Source organism: Danio rerio, chromosome 19, assembly GCF_052040795.2.
Source record: "Danio rerio strain M-AB ecotype USA chromosome 19, GRCz13ab, whole genome shotgun sequence".
NCBI lineage: Eukaryota > Metazoa > Chordata > Actinopteri > Cypriniformes > Danionidae > Danio > Danio rerio.
The window spans coordinates 25,847,517-25,870,744 of record NC_141039.2 but is presented as its reverse complement, the minus strand read 5'-3'; the positions used below and the strand labels follow the sequence as shown (position 1 = coordinate 25,870,744).

At 35.2% G+C, this 23,228-nt stretch overlaps 1 protein-coding gene and 1 long non-coding RNA gene across 3 annotated transcripts in view; one reads left to right on the top strand and one right to left on the bottom strand.

The window, feature by feature from the left end:
• LOC147832564 (uncharacterized) overlaps positions 1-23,228 on the bottom strand; it is a 59,836-nt gene that overhangs the window by 2,104 nt on the left and 34,504 nt on the right. The window contains exon 2 of the long non-coding RNA XR_015516787.1: positions 2,201-4,268. This is a non-coding gene — a long non-coding RNA (uncharacterized LOC147832564). The remainder of the gene's footprint in view (positions 1-2,200; positions 4,269-23,228) is intronic.
• On the top strand, positions 4,844-8,922 carry LOC100006975 (novel protein similar to vertebrate pim oncogene family). Of its 2 annotated transcripts, XM_087295725.1 has the most exons (8): positions 4,844-6,038; positions 6,630-6,893; positions 7,208-7,302; positions 7,387-7,437; positions 7,518-7,893; positions 8,013-8,189; positions 8,408-8,496; positions 8,642-8,922. In XM_087295725.1, the coding sequence occupies exons 1-8, from the start codon at positions 5,846-5,848 to the stop codon at positions 8,651-8,653; spliced, it is 1,257 nt and encodes a 418-aa protein (XP_087151851.1). In that variant the 5' UTR covers positions 4,844-5,845; the 3' UTR covers positions 8,654-8,922. The 2 variants fall into 2 exon arrangements, with proteins under 2 accessions (XP_087151851.1, XP_087151852.1); XM_087295726.1 differs by lacking the exons at positions 8,408-8,496; positions 8,642-8,922 and having other exon boundaries at positions 8,013-8,351.

The following is a 23,228-nucleotide window of genomic DNA, read 5'->3' as shown; positions in this document are numbered from 1 at the left end:
AAAAGGAGCAGACTTTGTATTAAATTGTGTAGTGCAAATGATAAATTACAATAACTTACTTTACGTACACATTACAGGTAGTAACTGTGACAATAAATGACAAATTACTGTTCAACCAGTACTGTCCCATCTACTCTGATGCTTTATGTTGCTAATCATAGAGACATGCATTTTAAAGGCAGAAAACAATGATTTAGGCATCACCAGACACTCCCATAGGCTGTCTTATTCTTAACAAAAAAGTTTTAGAAAAAGTTTTCAGAAAATGCTGGCCCTTTAAGGGAGCCACGTGTTTGATTTGTTTACTGCTGCGTGCTCTATTCTCTGTCCATCAATTCAGATGTAGTCTGATATGTTTTAAGCTTTAAATAAGAATCTATAATGAGTAAGTAAAATGTGTTCAAATTAATTTTGAGGGTTTCTAAAATAAGGCTGTGTTTTAAGTTATATTGTAGTTATCTTGAAATGTGTTGAAAGCTACATTGTTAGCTAGTTAGCCTCTCCTCATATAACTTCTTACATTACTTTTATTTAAGTATATTTATTTATTGGATATTGCATATTGTCATAATGTACAGATGCTAACATTTCATGTATCTTTCTGGCAAATAAGCAGTTTTAATGCACATAAAAACCATTAAATTCCATCACCTTAGTAAGGTAACATGTGCACAGAAATCATCACAGGGAATCACAAAAACATGATACACATAACCATCCACACACAAAAGCTCCACTGTCAGGTCCCAGGTTGTGAGTTTGTTGCTGTTTTAGATTTCAGAGCAGTGTTTCCACCTATGAATTTATATTAGAAACAATATAAAAGTTTGTTGTCATGAGAATTGTTTAAGTAAATAATAAGTATAACAATAAAAGATTGGATCCTTTGGATACTCTGTGTTGCCGACTTTATTTTTGTTTTTTTATAATTATTTTAAACTTTTTATTGAGAATTGACAGTATGTGCCTGTGTTTGACAAACATGTTTCTATCTATATCTCTATCTATCTATGTGTTCTTTTCATATGCCTTTTTTAAATAATTTTAAAAATAAAATAATTATTTTGTGTTTTTTGCTGTTCAGTTTTTTATGCATGGTTCGCATTGAGGAGAGAGTTACACGTTTCACTGCAACACACCTGAACCAATTAATTAGGACCTGAACACCACTTGATAATTACAGGCAGGTGTGTTTGTTATGGGTAGCAACTGAAATCTGCAGGAAGGTAGATCTCTAGGAACAGGATTGAGCACCCCTGCTATATACCATGGGGGTCAAACTCCAAGTTCTTGGAGAACTGCAGCGCAGCAGAGTTTAGTTCCCACCCTGATTCAACATTACCTGTAGATTTCTAACGAGCCTTAATTAGTTTTATCAGGTGTGTTTAATTAGAGTTACAGCTTAAAGTCCCGGTCACACTGCACTTTTCTCCCTACAGACTTCCATTCATACGCATGTGAATGCTGCAGACCTGGAATGCAACCTCATTTGACAAATTTTACAGCAGTAAAAAAATTTGCAGTATTGGAAAGTTCAAGCTTGGCGAACTCTGACCTGCATCATGTGCTTGCTTGAGACCAATCAAAGATCAAATCATGACCTCTCTGAACAAAAATTATGGACCAGTCGCTTGCTTTTTCAATCTCTAATTATTTTGTTTAATCCCACTCCTTTTCGCAGTGCCATATGACAGAATTTCGCATACTCAAACCACTGTGTGACCACAGCCTTACTGTGCAGACCTGTGGCTCTCATTAATATGTAAGATGATATTTATATCTGCTGGTTTCTTAATTTGTTATATATTTTCTGTTGTATATTTGTTTGCTGCCAAAACAATAAAATAAATTTGTCAGAATTTTTATGCCTTCTATTTTTAATAACAGGTAATAATACTAATTAATTTTAGTAACACTATGACATACTATTAATGTGTATGCAGTATAATGCTGTGAGTTGTAACACTACAGTACAGTAATTAACTGTACACAGTTTCCAGTTAGTTACCACTACTGCTCTATTGCAGTAATTAACTGGCAACACTGTTGCCAGCTACTCACTTTAATGGTTCGGTTACAGTAAATAACTGGCAACACTGTTGCCAGTTACTTACTGCAACCAAATCTTTACAGTGAGTATCTGGCAACAGTGTTGCCAGTGTTCTACTGTAAAAAAGCCTGGTAAGGTCTAACAGTGTACACTATACCAAAACACAGATCTGTCCAAACAGCTTTAAAAGTAGATTTTTTTTTACCATAGGTGCCCTTTAAAACTATTATGATTAGAAATGTGTTGAAAAAAATCGCCCCTCTTCGTCACACAGAAATTGGGGAAAAATAATCAGGGGGGCTAATAAATCTTAAAACTTCAACTGTACATTGCTATTGCATTCATTAATGTATATTTGTGTATTTCATGTACAGTATTTGTGTATTTATACATAAATATACACAGTACATATGTGATTGCAAACTTTTAGTTTGGATGTCATTATTATGCCATTATTATGTCATTACATTATACATATACACGCCTTGTTATAACAATGTAATTAGATGGATGACTTTAAGGCAGAGCAGAGTACAAAGTAACACCTGGTCAAATAATAAACACAGTATTGGGGTTAGACAAACCATTTGTTTTTTACCAACAAAACACAAGCCTCTCCTACAAATGAGCACTGAAATTATGATCGCCGAACCTATGGTTTCTGTGCAGTGTTGCCAAAAGTAAAATGTTACTATTTACCCCACCTGTGGGGCAAGTTGTAACAGACAGAGGGTTAGCTGTAACACATGTTTTAAAAGGCAGATTACACACAATTTAAATTCAGTTTACTTTAAATAATATCTATATTTTCTCAGTACCTAGCTCAATTTATTTTTATTCTACATAGCACAGTATGTTTACTTATTTATTGGATAAATACATTTGAACTTATTTGGATTATTATCCATTATTATACAATGCCTTTATTTGGAGTATTAGCAATAAAATATTTTTGTCTATCAAAAAAAAAAAAAATTATTAAAAATCATTTTATTAAAAACATTGTCAAAATTAAAAAAAAACATTGTGTTAGTTTAATTGGTGTTCAACAGTGTGTGGCTTAATTTTAACACCCTGTTACAACTAACCACACTGTGTCATGTTTTCCTCAAAACTGGCTAGCAGTCACTGTGTGTTTCTTACATCTTTCAAAATGGTTTTATCTTTTAGCCTAGAAGACGGTGATCACAACAATATAAGATTTCACATTCATACTTTCATAGATTTTTTAAATAAAAAAAATATTGACTATAATAAAAAATGGTTTCTCTTGTGTTTCTCATCCATATTTCACCAAACTTATTTAATAATTGCCAGGAAGACATCTGCCAACACTGTGGTGAAAACCTCGGAAGAATGCCATGATCAAGCCTGAGCAAATACCCTAAAACTCTGTTACATTTAACCCCACGTTACTTTGTGCTCTGCGCTCCCCCGTTGTGAATGTCTTCTTGTATACTTCATGTACAGTACAATATGTTTTATATTGTGTGTTGAAGAGTACAATTGCAAAGAAATATAGAAATGACTAAAACTAGAGATTTTAATAGTTTTCAGAAATCGTGATTTTACATTCAGTATTGAAGATTTCAACTGCAAAAATGTTGAAATATAAGACTTTTAGAGATGGTAGCAATCAAGAGATATAGTATCATATTCCAACTCATTATGTGCTGTGAATTTTTACAGCGTTAAAGGGATCATCTTCAAGACAATACTTTCTGTATAAAATGTATGTAAAATCTAGACTAAAATCAAAGAAGACAAAAGTTACATGTTTTATGTTTAGTAGAAGTGAATGAGTCGACAGAGAAGCTGACTTAAACTTGCTCAGAGAAACGCTGTTGCTGTCAAACATGGTTTACTACACTAAGCCAGTTTAATGGTGAAGGGATTGATCCAATAGGCCTATTGATAGAAGGTTTGTGAAGACATTTCATGCTCCCTTTTATTAGCATTTTCTAGTATTTTCAAAATATTTTATTATAAATAGTATTTTAATTTAATACATTTGAGCTCTCACACAGCTCTCCCACCTTCTACTTACAACAGGGTTTGAGGAGGTTATCAAGCCATCCAGCTGAAAAGACGGAGACGAAAAGACGAAAGTCTCTGCACGGGCCTGGCCTGAGGTAAAAGTGACACTCATCTGAGAGGTCAAATATTTCATACACAAAACATTTTTAAAGACATAAATGCAAACAAACTATTTTAAACACTGCTTGGTGACTACAGCTGACAATGCTTGATTAAAAGTTTTGAATGAGCACGTGACACTATTCAGGCATTATTCATTTAGTAGTCATGATGAAATGTTTGCTACTTGAAATAAACACATTTTGTATTATTGTTGGAATCTTATCAAAACATGATCTTATTTTAAACTGTTAACATTAAATGTAATTAAATACATGACCAGCACTTGAGCATTACTTAGGGTCTGTCAGTAGTGATCGCCTGCCTGATTTTTGTCAAAAGGTGGAGGTTGTACAAAATTTGATAGAGGTGGTCACCTCCCTCATACTTGTCTTTGCAGGAAAAACATCGAGTTACTGTAATAAGATGTGAGTGTTTCCAACAGTAATAGAAAATAGTGCTAGCTATATATATTTCACATGTACACGTTACAGGATTGATATGAATCCTTCTCTCCAACAAAGATGACACTAAATATAATCTTAATGCTTATACATATAAAATATCTTAGCAATTCCATGCAGAAGTCAACCTTGCCATAAAAAAAAAGTTTTCACCAAAATACAGAACCCGTTTTTTTTTTTTTTTTTTCGTCTAAGCAAGTATTTAACAGAACTTTAAAAATGCTCAAAAATGTCTCTGTCAGCTTTTTCAAACAATTACATTTGATTTACCAAAGTCACACAAGTGGCAATTTCACATAAAGGCAAAAATATTACATAAAAATAAAATCAATAATTTTTGTTCTATAGAGAGCCAACTCTTATCATTTTGATGATCATTACTTATTTTAGGTTGTGCAGTTTAATTCACAGAATTTCTACAGTATTTTCTAAGTATTTTCATTTAAAGTTCAAAATGTTTACAGAACTATATTTTTCTGATCCCATAACTCTGTGGTCAGTTGTTCTGGAAAATATAAAAAGTTTAATGAAGTGTTAAACAAATATTTTCTATGTGAATTCATGTTTTGAGTTTTTACTGCAAATGTCACATCCATAACACTGAAATTGCTCATATTTAAACTTATTTTCAGCTAAAATCTATATAAATAAGCTTAAAATTACTTTGTTTCAGTTTGTTACTGGATAATAATGTTAGTCTTAGTTTTATGTTTTACTTCATACATACGTCACATGACTAAATGTAGGCCTAATAATGTTATTTTGAGTTTGTTCTGTTAGCAATTATAATAATTTTCTTCAGTTAAATCAAAATTACTTGAGATTATCTAATCTTAAAATGACAGTGTTTTATTTAGTTTCTGGACAATAATGTTTCAGAATCAGTTGGTGTTGTATTTACAAGTTTATTTCTTGTATTTATGTAGATATTTGTGGTGAAAATACTGTTCCTTATTATTGAGAAGTGAAAGATTAAAGATTATAGCTTGTATCTGCCTGTCTGTCTATTATATATCTAGTTTAGATAGCTTGTCCAATATGGTGTTGGGATTTTGAATGTAAACAAGTGTTCTGGAATGCGCTGTCATAGAAACAGAAGAACGCAGGATTAAAAGTAGAAGACAGTTCAGAATCTCCTCATTGCGTCTTCTCATTGCAGTTGGTAATAGTAGTGTTCCCAGTGAATTCTGTTATTATGGCATTGAAAAGAAAGCGTTGTTCTCAAGACACTCAAGTGTATGATTTTCATACTCGTACCCCTCCAACATCCAGCGCCAATGTGGCTGAGAACCATTCACCTGTTGGTGTGGGTGAGGAGATTGAGATACAAGTGAGAAAGAAGAGGAGGTGGGAGAGTTTTGAAAAGCCGCTCTCCCTTTACGCTGAGGGTAAAGCCAGTCACTGTTTGTCAATCTGACCATGCTTTGTGTTCACTAGATCTCTGTACATGTACATATAGGCCCAGACAGATTCTGTGGACATGTTTTGCTATTTCTGCTGAGAATTTTGTTTAAAAAGTCTGCAGATTTATGAGGAATGATTTTGAGAGTAAAGTAACTAAAATCCAAACACATACAATAAAAAAATAACTTTTTGACTTGTTTTAGGTTTCTAACACAAATCTAAGTAGAACCAATTGTTTGGTAATCAAAGATTCTCATAATTTATCCACTAAAAAAGAAATCTTTACAACAATCTGAATTTTACATAAATCATTTAAATAATTGCAGATTATTAATAATATCTCTGAAATATAAAAATGGTATAAATATCAATATTCAATGGACTCAATAATGGGCATAACATGTGTATGATTCAGATTTGTTGAGGGCAAATTATGAGCATTCACTATAAGAAACCCAATTCATGTTTCTGATCACTAAGATGAAGTGTGTCTTTACACTTTACATTAAAATACAAATCAATTTTATAAGCCATTATCATTATCATTAATGCATGTCTTACATCTCTAAATACAGATGACAACCAGTGGATGACTTTTCTCTGTGGCCAAAAGAGAAAACGAAGTTGTCACAGCTCTCATGTGAACGATTTCCATCCTCATACACCTCCGATATCCATCACCAGCCTTCAGTCCACTGATGTTGCTGAGGAAAGTGAGAGAAAGAGGAGAAGGACTGACAGTCCTGAAAAGCTGCTCTCCTGTAAAGTCCAGAAGTTCAGCAGCAGCTCTAGTGAGGAGGACCAGACTCCTGATCAGATCCACAAGAAGAGTTCTGAAGGTAAATCAAGTGATTTCAAGTGAAGGCTTTTTGAGAATGTGTGGCCTTCTCTCATGATCCTCTTCAGTATGAAGTAGAGTACATTACATTAAGTTCTGTAAATATATAAATATATTTTTTAAAAGCACTCTAAAAGTTTCAATCACTGTTTGCTGTATTTTGAAGTGTCCACCATATCAGTATTGTGCAGGTTCATTTTCACGATTTATTGAATTATTGAATATAGTCATATGTCTATTCCACCTCAAACATTACACACGTGTCTGTCAGTGCTTGACATTTCACATCAGCTGCAAATATTCATCTTTTAACAGGTGACATTCTGGACCAGTATGAACTCGGCAAGGAGATTGGAGAGGGAGGATTTGGCAGCGTCTATGAAGGGAAGCGCTTGGAGGATGGCCTTGAGGTGAACAATCCCTTTAACATATATTATGTTCACTTTTTAGTGCACTTGATGTGATTATAACAGAAGTGTTGTTTTGTTGAGCAGGTGGCAGTAAAAATTGCCAGAAAGCCATCGAACATGAAATACATCCACATCGTAAGTAGACTTAAACATGTAAAGGCACTGACAACAGTATATTTGGGGAAGCAACATCGCCTAACTAATCTTTCTTCTAGGCTGGTCATCCTGAGCCCCTTCCTTTAGAGATTGGCCTGTTGATACTGGCTCATAGAGGCGGCAAGGTTCCAGAGATCATTGAGCTGCTGGACTGGCAGGACCAGCAGGATCGTTACATCATGATCCTGGAACGACCTTCACCATGTGTAGATCTGTTTGACTTCATAATGTCTCTCGGCTCCATCACTGAACGCCAGGCTCAAAAGATCATGGAGCAGGCAACAACGGCCGGTCTCATGTGCTGCAGACGTGGGGTATTTCACCGAGACATAAAGCTGGAGAACCTGCTGGTCAACACTGACACGCTTGAGGTCAAGCTAATTGACTTTGGCTGTGGAGCTCTTCTCCAGGAATCTGGCTATGACAGTTTCTGTGGTATGTATTAAACTTAACACCTGTAGTCTGGACTGTCAATTTGACCAATCATGTATTTTCATGTTACAGAGAAAACATGCTTTAGTGTTTCATGCTGAGACCAAATCTTGTTCCTTCAGGCACAAAGGAGTACTTCCCACCAGAGTACTACCTGGACGACGAATACCATGCAGAACCATCCACTGTATGGTCTTTAGGAGTTCTGTTATTCCTGCTGCTGTGTCAACGATTTCCTGAAGTCACGGACACGCAGAGGATCGATGATGGAAACTGGACTGAGCCTGGATTGTCAGAAGGTAAGACGTCATTCATCACATCATAGACGAGCAGTTGTAGTTTAAATCACACAAAATCATGGATTAAAACTAAGAGTTGGATATTGGATAATGGTGACAATGTTCTGATTCTAAAGGTGAGTAGAGTCAGATCTTATAGATGAATAAAATGACAGCAGATGTAAAGTTGAAGTTGATAATGTGTTTCTCTCACTTCTTCCCACCATCGTTCTGCACAGAATGCTGTGACTTGATTCAAGCTCTCCTGCAGGAAAACCCAAGCCAGCGGATTCCTCTGGAAGAAATCATTCTCCATCAATGGTTTAAGGTACGGAACTGTAGATCAGCTTCTAATGATTTGGAAAATAGATTCTCCTTTCATTTGAAAATGTTTTTTTATTGTACATTTTAATTGTTTATTGTGATGAATCTGAATCAATAACCTTGATTTGGTGTGTGTCTGTATGTTTCAGGTCAAGGAATAAGAAATAAGGAATGTAGTGCAAATGGATGGGAAAGATTATTTGCACTACTGAGCACCACAGTTCCTGACGCTAAAAGTTACAGATTCAACAGGAGAGCCTAAAAAAAGGACACAGCTGCAACAAAGAATCCTAAAAAAAGGTCACAGCAACAACAGAGGATCCAGAAAAAAAGATCAGGCCTCAAGAAAAGATCCTAAGAAGAGGGCACAGCCCCAACAATGAAAACATTTGTAAATAAAAACATGAATAAAATATAATTTGTCGCACCAGTCCTGTTGTCATCAAAAATACATCAAATCAGCCACGATACTGAAAAAGCAGACAGCAGTGAATGAAACACTTAAACACATCACTTGAACACCTAAACATCAGGACAGTTAAACACATACACACTCTCACACACACTTATAAACTGATGTGACTGTAAATGAGCAAAGTTTTGGGAAATTGTGAACAAATTTAGTAATTAAAGCACAATGTAGAAAAAAGTGGGTAGAGGACTGTGCAGACACTCTCTCACACACACATACACACACAGAGGCTTGAACATTTCTCTTTAAGAGGATATATAAGTAATGATGTTTATACTGTACAGTCTGCATTTTTTATTCTTCTACAATAACTTTGGGGTCATTTTCCTCTCAGGGACCAAAAAAAAGTTCCTATAAAGTGAAGATCTACTGGTCTGACATTTCCACATCTATAAGATTGAATAAAAATGTAAATTCAGACAGTATCAGTCAGAGGCCACTAGAGGACAGACACTAGCCATTCTGCTGGAAAAGCAAAGAAAATTGGTTCATTCCAGAACAAGTGTTGAAACTGCATAAGGCCTAAATGACCTTTAACCTTTGATCAGTTTTCCCTCAACACTCAGTTTTAGTAAATTATAAGCAGTGTTAAAGAAAAAGCTAGATTTACCCAGCGCTGAGAATGACCCAGAGTTGACCTTTTCGAGTTTTAAAATCCAAGACACAATAAACAGATGTAAGACTGTGTCGCGGGACCAACAGGATTCAACTAAAATAAAGTGGACAGAGTTTGTCGGTCATGCTGCGTACAATCTCAAAACATCAACAATCACACTCTTACGTAACATCATTAACTGTGTCATACATATAGACGTTATAACCTGATTAACTTAAGAAATAAACTAAGAAACTTTCCGTGTGTGTGTGTGTGTGTGAGTGTACAATTCTGAACTATATCTCAATATCCGAAGCATACAAACATCAGACAGCTACTAGGCTTTTCGCACACTTAACCCTCTACCTCATGGTTTTGCCATATGGCAACATGATATTTGTGTTCATTCCTCTGTCACTGTTTCTTTGAGACCAACATTGAATTGTTTTGGTTGGAAAGAAAAGACCTTAGTGTGGCCAATGATGTGTTTTGGTTAAGTTACATGACATGCAGTGTTTTTCTGTGACGTGATTTCTGGCAGACTGGCGTTCATTGTGAGTAGTTGCTGAATGCAAACGTAAACGTCAATAAAGACAAAGCATCAACTCATGTCAGATCAACAAAGAAATCTGTAACATTACCTCCAGTAAGTTACGATGACATATTCACTACTCAATCTTTTTTAATCACTTAAGTTTTCTGTAAAGCGTTTAAATGTATGTGTTTCCAAGTGGCAACACTGTGGAATAGTGGAATGTGCAATATTGCAATGGGTGAGCTAGCTAGCAAGGTCAGCTGTGAACTTTTAAGTTGCAACAATAACAACATGAATGCTAGTAATATATTGTTGATTAGGTGTATGTTAATGACATTTGCATTATGGATAAAATCTAGTTCTACTGGCAATACTACTTTTGAATAGATATGAATACAGGGAACAGTGTATTAGCGAGCACCACCATGTTCAATGATAAGTGAACGATGAAAAGGACAGAACTGGCTCTTCCTGTAGATGAAAGTGAGGATGAGATGGGTTTTAGTGACCATGAGAATGATGCAGACTGGTCATTTGGTAAGAGCAGTGATGGAGACAGTTCGAGTAAGTTAGCTCTGAGGCAGATAAGACAGGCGTAGTAAAGTATAGTGTAATTTATAAACATTGTTAGCTAGGGATGTAACGGTATTGTAAATACCGTCATACCGCAATATTAATTTTTTTCGATATTACCGAAGTCGCATGACTCGGTAAAACTATAGGTCTTCTGAGCAAATTTGCTCAGGTGAATGAAGCGAACAGGAGGTAGCAAAAACTACAATTCACATCAGCCCATGCTTGACCATCATCCCTTGCGGTCTGTTGTCGCTACAGATCCAGTAATGCGGAAATGGAGTGTGCTGCTAGAAGCGGGGATGAAAAAGAGCTGTAAAACTCTAAAGCGGGTGTTGTCGCCGCGCGCGTGCTGAATAGCGGTGTTGTCGCGCGCGGACTGAATAGCAGTGTTGTCTCGCGAGTTCTTATCAGCTGTGTTGTTGCGCGCGTTCTTATCAGCTGTGTTGTCGCGTCATATATCTCTTGTCCCAGAAACCTCAGTCCCAAATGAGAGGTTTTTTTTCTGTTGCAGGGGACATTGTAAATACCCAGAGATACCAGCTTTTACCAGATTATATTTATATGATAATTTTCCTTTAAACCCATCTCTATCTAAGTGAGTGAGTGATGTTGAATGTTGAATGTGATGAGTTTTCAACACTACTAAATTGAAACTTAATTTTTTTACATGGTTTAATATTTTTTTGTTATTAAAATTGAAGTTCCTGTTTCAAAGCTTACAGATAGATGGCTAATTTGTATGTCATTGACACTTTTGGCACTTTTTTGGAGTATTTTCATAAGTTTTGTTTTTTCCTGTAAATGATTCAATAAATACCGTACCGTGACATTCATACCGAGGTATTACCGTACCGTTAAATTCTGATACCGTTACATCCCTATTGTTAGCTAGTAGCTACTTTATTCTGATGTATCTGGATATACTAGACTTGTTATTTATTTGTTATAATATTTACTGGAGAAAATATTTATCTTTACTGTATGTTATATAAATGACAATAAATATTAGCTTTTTAGTAATATTAATAAAAAAAAAATTATAAATGTAAGCTAATGGAATACCAGCTGCTGGAATGTATGTATAAGGTGTCATTTATAAGTTAATAAAGTTAAAGCTTATAATACTGCAACACCGATTAAATTATTTCAAACAACAAAATTATTAATTATAAGGAAATTTTTCAATTCAACATTTTTAAGCTAGACCCACTGTTGGACGTTGTTGCCATATAGCAACATATCATTAATTACCTTTAAAAATATATATTTAAGCCATTTTAACATCAATTTTTTTAATAGATTTATCATATTGCGCGCAGTAGAGGGTTAAAGTACAATCTGTTCTTAGCTCCTTACCCAAGGCTGAGTGTAATCTCTGCAGTATTAAAGCTTATGATACTGCAACACCGATTAAATTATTTCAAACAACAAAATTATTAATAATAAGGAAATTTTTAAATTTGACATTTGTAAGTTGGACCCACTGTTGGAATTACCTTTAAAATAATCTATTTAAGCAATTTTAACGTCAATTTTGTTTATAGATCTATCACATTGCGCGCAGTAGAGGGATAAAGTACAATCTGTTTTTAGCTCCTTACCCAAGGCTGAGTGTAATCTCAGTAGTCTCATTAAAACTGCATTAAAATGGTACAAAATACATCCAAACTGGCAGCTTATGTACAAAGAAATTCACTTCAAAAGATAAAAAAGGCAAATAACTCAGGAAACAGTCGTTTCCAATTCTCCACTCAAAAGCTCTCCTCTGACCTGGCTGGTTAGATAAAATTCTTTGTAAGAAGTCTACATTGCTGTTTTCTCAGTTATTTGCCAAGGCTTGAGATGAGACTAGAAAATTGAAGAATACTGAAGACGTCGATCAATCCTTGGAGTATGGATGGAAATTATACATCAAATATAAAGAAACAAGAGACAGATGGTAAGGGTGGATTCAGGAGCAAGTCAAAATAAGACAGGAAAATAAGACAAACAACATAAAAAGGTCTTTTAGTGGCGATACCTTCAATACTTCATTGACTGTTTCAAATGCCAGTAGCGGATCTGCTGGTGCTCTTTATAGATAATTACAAACTTTGACATAGTTAATCAGTATGAGACAAAAATATTGAATAATACTCCAGTCTACACACTGGTCAAAAACTTCCAACTCATGTGTAATAGCAGCTAAAGCAGAGAGCTATTTTTCATGTCATTACCTTAAAATTATAAGGTTGTATATGACATTTTTGTCAAAACTGAGTTATTCACATATTCTTATTAAATGACAACTTATTTACATCATGGCATTTTATTTATAACTTCTCAACATTTTAAGGCTTTGTATTTAGAAAGCAAAAAAGGTTTATCTATAAAGTCGGACTCTAGCTTGACTCTAAGGTTCTTTCTCTTGTTCTTTGTTCTTTTATATCACATTTTACCTGTTTTTATGTTTTTTTTACTCATTTTTATTATTTGTTTTATTTTTATTTCACTTGTTTCTTTTATTCTTGTTTATGTAAAGCACTTTGAATTGCCACTGTGTATGAAATGTGCAATATAATCAAACTTGCCTTGCCTTGCCTTCAGCCAATCAGCATTTCCAATGCACGCATAAGAGCCAATCAGGATCAGCTATCTTTGTCATTTCGCCGGACTGCTCTGTTAACAATGTGAAAGACCAGAATAAACCACAAAATCAGAGTCCACTAAATAATGCAGCACCACATAAAATTGAGCAGAAACCTGGAACTGAAAAAGTGTGTAAATATGATGATTTAGAGGCGTTTTTGACATTGAGATGAAATGTTACACTTTACATTGTTGAAAAAGAGACAGTTATTAAAAAATGTAGTATTTTCTTTTCGGCTTTGTCCATTTATTAATCTGGGATTGCCACAGGCACGCGCCCTACTTGGGTTATTCGCACGAAAACAGTTAAAACAACATGGCACTTAAGATTTTAAGTACAAAATTCAGTAATTTGTTAAGAAAAAAAACATAATAAAGACATCGCTGTTCTCTACGAAGCACAATGTATAATTTCAACATAATTTATTTATAATCATTTTACTGCATTTTCTACTAAAATTCTTATTACCGAAACATGTCCATGCATGTTTGAATGTGTATTATGTTGTAATTTAAACAAATTAGCATAAACATTTTAAAATAAAAACAAATGAATTGTTTTAATAGATTATCTTGCATGACAAAACAAACAGTTTACAGAATATTCATGTATAATGACAATCAGAAAAAAATGAAAAATTAGGTGTTCGTGACAGATGTTCTCATCCTCCGCAACCATTTTAAAGTGCTGTTTAAACACACATAAAGAGTTTAAATAACGTTTAATTTTGTATAAAGGAGCACACATGGGCCAGTTGTTTTAAGATGACTGCCAGAAAAGAAAATCTTTTATATTTCTCCAGTTTACTGTAAAATTTTCTCCTGCCAAAATGGTTACACGACTTTTTGATCATCATTACCGAAACAGGTATTTTTTCTACATTTAAATAATTGTTAGATTTGCAAATTTTAATGAAAACAAACTTTTTTAAAGACTTAATTTTATCCACTGAGAATTTTTTTAAAATCATCATAGCTTCCCTATTATTTGCAACATATTGTAACGGGGAGACTGACACGGAGGGATCCATTATGCAGTATTTATTAAGTCACACTTTACTCAACATACAACACGCACGAATGTGCGAACATACAACAGTAACAGCAATGAAGGTCTTAGGGCTGGCAGCTGACAGACACAGAGTGATTTACCAGGCATGGGTCAGAGGCAGGCGGCGTGATTCAGAGTCCGTGTAACAGGCTTGGGTCGAGGGCAGGCAGCAAGTATCAGAGTCCGTGTAACAGGCTTTAAGTCGTGGGCAGGCAGAAGGCAGAGCAGAGTCAGGAAACGGGCTGAAGTTGTACACAGGAGATCAGGCAGGATAGAACGCTCAGAAATGCTGGCCGGGGCTAAACAAGACTTCGCAAAGACTGGGTGTGAGAGAGCTGCTTATAAAGGGTGCGTGGGTCATTAGCGTGATTCAGATCAGGTGTGCTGGATCAGTGTAGATGGATGATGTAATGCTTAGAAGTCCGGAGATGGTGGCCTCTGCTGGCCAGCGAGGGGAATGACTGGGACCGAGTCGGTGACACATATTGAGGCACCTCATTCTCCGCAACTCTTTTCTCATATACCGCAACCATTTAGAGACAGTTGCGGTAGAGAGAACAGGTGTTTCGGGAATGAGAATTTAAGTAAAATTGCATACTAGATTCAAATAACTCTTTTAAATTTAATGTTAATTTTAAAATGTACTAACTGTTTTTATTTTGCTTTGATTTGTTTTATTTTAAACAGTCAGCAATGAAAAAAATAAAATCTTTAGCTTAAGCTAGGTTGGAAAAAATTGTACAGCAACCCAGAACTACTTGAGGAGTATAGAAGGAAAGAAAGAGAGAGGTTAGATTTGGAGATGGGATAGCAGGTGTAATTACTAAAAGAAATACTCTACAGTGTTAGGAAATCTAATCATTTAAGTTAATAATTTATTTTTGATCTGCACACATGCAGTGTACAAATGCGCATACACACACACAGACATACACACACACAGAGGGCCCTATTATACACCTGGCGCAATGTGGCGTAAGGCGCGACGCAATTGTTGTTTGCTTGTTTCAGCTTGGTGCAAGAGTCGTTTTGAGGTTTTGCACAACGCTGTTTAAATCATTTGAGCTCATATGTACGTCCATAGGGGTTCTGCTCTAAAAAGGCGTTCTGAGGAGCATTGCTGGTGCGGTGCTATTTTGAGAAACTATAATAGATTTTTCAATAGACCAGAACGAAGTAAATTGTAAAATATTACAAAACATTTTAGATTTTAGATTTAGATAATTTTCTAGCCTACATAAATATAAAAACCATATGCCTTCTTGATCTCGGGAGGCTTTTTTAGTTCATTCATAACAATTTGCTTTTGTATAATGTTATCATTATTAGCAGTATTATTATTATCTACATATTTATATTTGTTTTATTAAAAACAAGCTTAGATTTGCCCACCTGTCAGGTTTTAGACCATATGGGGCACAGCATGTGTATTAGGATATTACTCAGGTTTTTGACCACACTTTATTATTATTGTTCATTTATTCGTTTGCTGGAACTTAGAACTGAATTTAGAAATAGTTTTGAAACAAATCTTTGCGCTTAAACGAAATTAATTATTTACAGGCTAATTGACGTCTGTGGATAAAAGGTTTCCCTATTAGATCATGCATTACGACGCAAAGCGGATTTTTCCATCCTTATATTCCATCCATACAAAATGTTAAGCCTTTTGTGTAGTCACTTTATAACCATATGTAGTTTTTACGGTAATAAAAATACAAAACTTTACTCTTCAAGTCGCTTTGTCAAACAACAAATATCGAAACCTTGTCAGAAAGAAGTATGTTAGCTTCTCTAGAGAGGAATTCCCAAGCAGCATTGTAGAGATAGTAATACTAGAACCTAGTGTTTGCACCATGTCATTGCATGACCAGAGGGTGCTAATCTTCTTTTTGAATTTATTTTTAAATGACAGTCTTTACTTTACCTAGAAATACCAAGTATGCCTGTCTGTGGATTGCAAGACAGGCGTAACATGAAGGTGCGTAACTTGTAGTAAGTTAGAGAGACGCAATTTGCAGTAATGGAGATCCCATTGAACCATGTGAGATGTCACAACGAGATGTTGTTGGCAAGATGGTGGAAATACTTACAAGAGATCATTTTCACCAAAGTTTTCTCCAAATTTATCCACACCCAATTAATTTGATATATTATTATATTCATTTAGCAACTCGGTTACGACTTTAAGCACATCAAGTATGAAGTATACGGTTGGGTTTAGGGTTGTGGTTGGTATATGCGTTAAATAAATTAAAGTTATGTTTTAAAGCACTAATAATAAAGCAAATTTGAAATTCAGTGTTGTTTTTTCTACATTAAATGTTTAACAAAATCTAATAATATACTTAAAATCAATGTTGAAATGATTAACCTAAATTCTACAACCTATTTTTCATTACCGCAACCAACGTTCCTTAAATGATATTTTAATTAATATTTTTTAATTGTTTGCTTTTTAATGCATGTGCATAATCTACAAATTATGTCCTTTCAGGTTAGCCACATTATTTTGAAAACACATCAGGTTTTATCAAAATACATTAAAAAAAGTGTTGTCAGTTGTGTACGGTGTTTCGGTAATGAGAAAAAACAATAAAAAAAACCCTGTTCATTTAAAAATAAATGTTATCTTAGAATCTAAAATAATTTCACATCACTGTTAATAATCCCTTTTTAAAAAATGTCAAAATGAATTAGCTTTTTTGTAATAATCAATTTAGCAGACTGTTGCGGTAATGAGATGTTTTGGAAATTATGCTCAAAAAGGTACTAAATGATGTGTATATATTTTTAAATTAATGTTGACAAATGCTCCAGACTTTGTTGTAATTATCTGCAAAACCAAATTTAATTTAAACATTTTTTCAAAATTCATGTTTGAAAAATTTTAAACTACGTTTTCGTGAGAATCACCCACTTAATGATAGACGCGCGCATCTACTTTAGTGAACAGAACCTGCATAGGCTGTGGATAACAGGTAATAAAGTTGCAAATAATAATCAGTTTGTGGCACAGAGTAATCGTTTTGGAGCCGTGCGCAAAATATGAACAGCACTTAGCAGTGAAAATGAAACTGAAAGCGTGCACATCATTTAATCATATCGCATTTTAGAGTTATGATTGCGACAAGCATTTGATAATTTTTTTCTTTCATGGCGAACACACAGTTGTGCATGAAAATAAATGTTTTTATTTTCTAAAAATAAAATCTAATAAAAAATCTAATAAAAATGTAATTTTAGCTTAACATTATTTTTAATGTTTATACTTTTTTTATTTCATTACAAAACTGAAGGCATTTGATTCAGGCTCCCATCACCTATACCACAGTCAACCACTAGGAGTGAAAGATATTTTGCCTCAACTAAGTCAACTTTATTTATAGAGCAATTGAAAAACAAACACGGAGGAAGTGACAGGAAAAGGTCCCTTAACAAAGGTAAAATGGCACTCTCAAAGACCATGAAACGCAAAATTGATGCAGAAAACAGGTCTGTCAATGATGACTGGACTGATAAGTACGCATTTATCATGCCAACCTTCCGAAATGCGTCACCAGTATGCCTAATTTGCAGCGAAACTGTTGCTGTTGCAAAAGAGTACAATCTGCGCTGTCACCACAACACAAAACATTTTAATTTCAAGGTTTCATATCCTGAGCTGTCAGAGGCTCGTCAGAGAAAAATCGCCACATTGAAATGTGTCTACTCCCGTGCAAGTGGCATTATTACCCGGACTTTAACTGATCAAGAGAGAGTGACATGTGCATCCCTGCAGGCTGCTTGGGTGCTTTGCAGACGTAACCGGCCTTTCACGGAAAGTGAGGTTTTAAAGGAGTGCATGATCACCGTTCTGGACTTGCCCCCGACAAATCAATGGACAGAATTATTACATCTGTCAAACAAGTACCTCTATCTGCCTCAAATAATGCACGTCGTGTGCACGTTTTGGCAGAGCAAGTGCAGAAAGCTTTCATTGACGGGGTTAAGAAAGCCAAATACTTTTCGCTAGCTAGCTGATGAGTCCACTGACAACACGGACATCTCACAGTTGTGCGTTTTTGTCTGATACTTTGATGGCAAAGATTTCCGAGAAGAGCTGCTGGCATTGCTTCCGCTGGACGACAACACCACTGCTGACATCATCTTTGGAAAACTGGAGGATTTTTTTAAAAGCCATGGATTGCCCCTGGATAAAATAATCCTGACAGAGACAGATGGTGCACCTGCTATGACTGGAAAAAACAAGGGTCTGGTGAGCAGATTAAAGACTGTCGCTCCTAAAACTAACGCACTCCACTGTATCATCCATCAGAGCGTACTGTGTGCAAAGTTAAGTGGGGAGCTCAAAGAAGTGATGGAGAAAACGATGAAAATTATCAACCACATCAGAGGAACTTCAAGCACGCAGCACCGCCTATTCTGCAAATTTGTGCTTGAATCCCAGGCTTCTCATGATGACCTGTTACTCCACAATGACGTGCGCTGGCTTAGTAAGGGCAAAGCACTGGAGCGATTTGTTGAACTCTGTGCGCAAGTAGTGGATTTCTTAAAACAAAGTCAATCCAAAGCTGCAGCTGACCATCTCCGCGTCATGCAAGACAAATTATACGTGTGCAACGTTGTGTTTTTAACAGACATCTTCTCCCATTTAAATACACTTAATCTCCAGCTGCAAGGAAAAGGAAAATCAGTGGTGGATTTGGTGGAAAAACTTGATGCCTTTGGGAACAAACTCGAACTCTTCCAAGCAGATTTGTTGTCAGAGAGGCTGCTGCACTTTAACACACTGAAGACGGTGGGAGAAGGCAACGTAACAGACCAGATGAAGACATTCATCACACAATTAAAAGACAACTTTTCTGCTAGATTCGATGACTTTTTCATTTCCAGGGATGCCATTGAATTTGCTCGTGACCCATTCACCATCAGCCCAAACGGAGAATTCTCCATGAACGTGGTGAAAATGCTGCCATTAGACGAGGCGGCCATTCAGAGCCAGTTGGCTGAAATTCAGGCCGCAGGTGACATGAAGGCGGCTCTCCGTGGTGATGAAAGCCTGAGCGCATTTTGGGTATCTTGTCCCGAGACCTATGACACATTAAAAACGCTGGCTATGTATGTGCTCACCATGTTCGGTTGAACCTACACCTGTGAGGCTGCATTCTCCAAGATGAACTCGATAAAAACACACGAGAGGAACCGACTGTCAACCCAGTCTTTGGAGGACTGTTTGCACATAAGTCTGACAGCAGCTCAACCTGATGTGAAAAAGTTGGTGTCAGAGGGGAAATGTAACTTTAGCCATTGATTAAGCACTGTGAGTAGACCGTTTCAGAATTGTGGTTTGAATTCTAGCCCACTTAACGTTTCATTTGATGTGCGAACATTATTTGTGACCTGTTTTCATCTGGTACCAGGTTATTACCATGCTATTTTAAGTTATGCCAGATTGTTTTTTCTCTTTTTTTTAGTCTCGAGGAGTCTGCTAATTTCAAGTTTGTTGTTGAGACTTAGAAATAATAATAAAAAAAATGTTAAGTAAGGGCATGAGGAAAAGTTACGTCTATGCGTTTGTTTGTTTTTTTTTCAAATACCTGTTTAAAACAATAAATGCTTAACGCCGCATAATCCGTCCGAGTCTGTCCTCATTTCGGAGTGTAGCTTAAGTATAGTGATACATGGTGGTTATTCTGACAAAAGACTCAGTTGTTGTAATTTTTAGTTGCTTTAAGTGTGGATCACTATTTTCTTTTTGATTCTCACAATTTTAGAATCCAGTAGCGGGCCGGTCTGAACGACTCAGCGGGCCGGATTCGGCCGCCAGTTGATGATCAGTGGTTTACAGTGTCAGTATAACTACTCTAGTCTGTATAATGTTGATTTTACCAGTGAATAAATGGTCTAATAATGTTGTCAATGACAGATTGCAAGCATAGGCCTATAGCTCAAACATAATTCAACATCAGAATTATTATAAGTAGAATAGAATTATTTATAGAAACCAGTAGACCTACACATAATATTGTTGTTTTACCACGTTTGATAAAAAACAATAATAATTGCAGACTCATATTAACCTTTATTTTACATCTACAGAATCGTGAGAAAATTGTGATTCTCATTTTAGCCAAACGTGCAGCTCCAGTTCACAGTATGTTAAAAGGTAAACTAAATTATATACATTCATTCTGCATGGTGCTAGTTCAAAGTTAATACGTTGACCTTAAAATTAAAGGGGATGGAAATGTTGTATATTTCATGGCATTGTTATTTCACTACAGCACCCAGAGTGCATTGTGATGTGTACTGGAAATGCCTGGTTGTTGTAGTTGTTATCTAAAAGAGCGAAGTAAAACGGAGAGCAGTCGAGCCAGCCTGTGTATCATCTTATTCTTTATGCAACGTTCATTATCTACACAGATATAATAGTTTTAGAGGCATATAGATCTCTGTTTGATCTGTAAAAATGACTAAGTCTAAAATGACAGGTTGAAGGGTTGGTCCTCTAATTGCACTTTACATTGAGAAAGCTATGTTCATCATGCTCACTTCATCATGTTGTGAACAACTTGAATTTAAAGTCAATAAAATAATGGCAACAATAAGAAAAGAAAACAAACGGCATCTTGTCATGGCATATATAGGCTTGTTGTGTCTAATATCAATATACCCAAGCTATTCAGAGATATTGCCAGATAATCACTGTACCTCACCTATACTTTAAACAGACTGAGGGGGCTTTCACACCTAGACTTTTGTTTTGGAACCTGTCTCGTTTGCCCAGTTAGCGCTGTTCAATTGGCATATGTGAATCCAGCAATCGCGCTTGGATCTACACCAAATCAATTGCTTTGAGATTGCTTGAATGAGGTGGTCTCCGCTCGATTGAAACAAACTCTTTTGGTCTGTTTAGAAACTTTGCAGTTTGAAAGTGAACCACACCAGGAGCAAAGAGCAACAATGTAACAATTGTAATGTCTGTTTTGGAACAACTGAATCGATTCACAGTGAAAGCACCCTCAGATAATTTGTGATTCTGACTGTCATCCTTTCTTGCATTGTCTTGAGCCTTCGCGTTACCAATTATATACTATATTGTTAGTAGCCTGCATTGGTCACAGTCATAATGCTATGTCATATTGCTTTCTAATGGATGTAAAATGCTCTGCAGTACATTTAGTCAATTTACAATTAAAAGTTTAACATTTTTTTTTTGTTATTTTGGTGAAAGTAACTAAAAAGAAATATAAGAGTCATGTAAAATAATACAATTCAGAGACAATAATATTGCAAGGTAAAGGATTACTTTAAAATAACAGTAACAAGTAATGTGTAATGTGATAGTTTGTAAGTAACTTGCATAATACTGGTTGTTAGCATGGTTCTAGTACGAATTAGTGTGTTATTAGCATGATTTAAGCATGGATTAGCATGTTATTAGCATGATTCTAGTACAAATTAGCATGTTATTACCATGATTCTAGCATGGATTAGCATGTAATTAGCATGATTCGAGCATGGGTTAGCATGATTCTACAATGAATTAGCATATATTAGCATGATTATAGCATGAATTAGCATGTTATTTTCATGAATCTAGGATGGATTACCATGTTATTAACATGATTGTAGCGAGGATCATCATGTTGTTAGCATGATTCCAGTGTGAATTATCATGGTTTTAGCATAATTATTGCATGGATTAGCTAGTTATTTTCATGATTCTAGTACAAATTAGCATGTTATTAGCATAATTCTAGCATGAATTAGCATACGTCAAACATGGATTAACATGCTATTTGCATGATTCTAGTACAAATTAGCATGTTATTAGCATGATTCAAGCTAGGATTAGCATGCTATTAGCATGCTTTTAGGATGGATTAGCATGTTATTAGCATGATTCAAACATGTTTTAGCATAATTCTAGCATGATTCTAGCATGTTATTATCATGAATCTAGGATGGATTACCATGTTATTAACATGATTCTAGCAAAGGATTATCATGCTGTTAGCATGATTCCAGTGTGAATTAGCATGGTTTAGTATGATTATTGCATGGATTAGCTTGTTATTTTCATGATTTTAGTACAAATTAGCATGTTATTAGCATAAGTCTAGCATGAATTAGCATACTTCAAGCATGGATTAACATGCTATTTGCATGATTTTAGTACAAATTAGCATGTTATTAGCATACTTCAAGCATGGATTAGCATGCTATTAGCATGATTCTAGCATGGATGAGCATGTTGTTACCATGATTCTAGTATAAATTAGCATGTTTTAGCATGATTCTAGCATGAATTAGCATGATATTATCCTGAATCTAGGGTGGATTAGCATGTTAATAACATGATTCTAGCTAGGATTATAACGTTGTTTCCACTGTTCTAGCATGGATTAGCTTGTTATTAGCATGAATTTAGTACAAATTAGCATGTTGTCAACATGATTCCGGCATGAATTAGGTTATTAGCGTGATTTTAGCATGAATTAGCATGTTATTAGCATGATTCTAGCATAAATTAGCATGCTATTAGCATGATTCTAGCATGACTTAGCATGTTATAAGCATGATACTAGAATGATTTAGCATGTTCAAAGCATACTTTTAGCATGATTTAACATGTTATTATTGTGATTCAACCATGAATTAGCATGTTTTTAGCATAATTCTAGCATCACTTAGCATGATTCTAGTACAAATTAGCATGTATTTAGCATAATTTTAGCATGTATTACCATATTACCATAAATCTAGGATGGATGTTATTAACATGATTTTAGCATGGGTTTGCATTTTATTAGCATGATTCTAGCATGAATTAGCATGTTATTAGCATGATTCTAGCATGACTTAGCATGTTA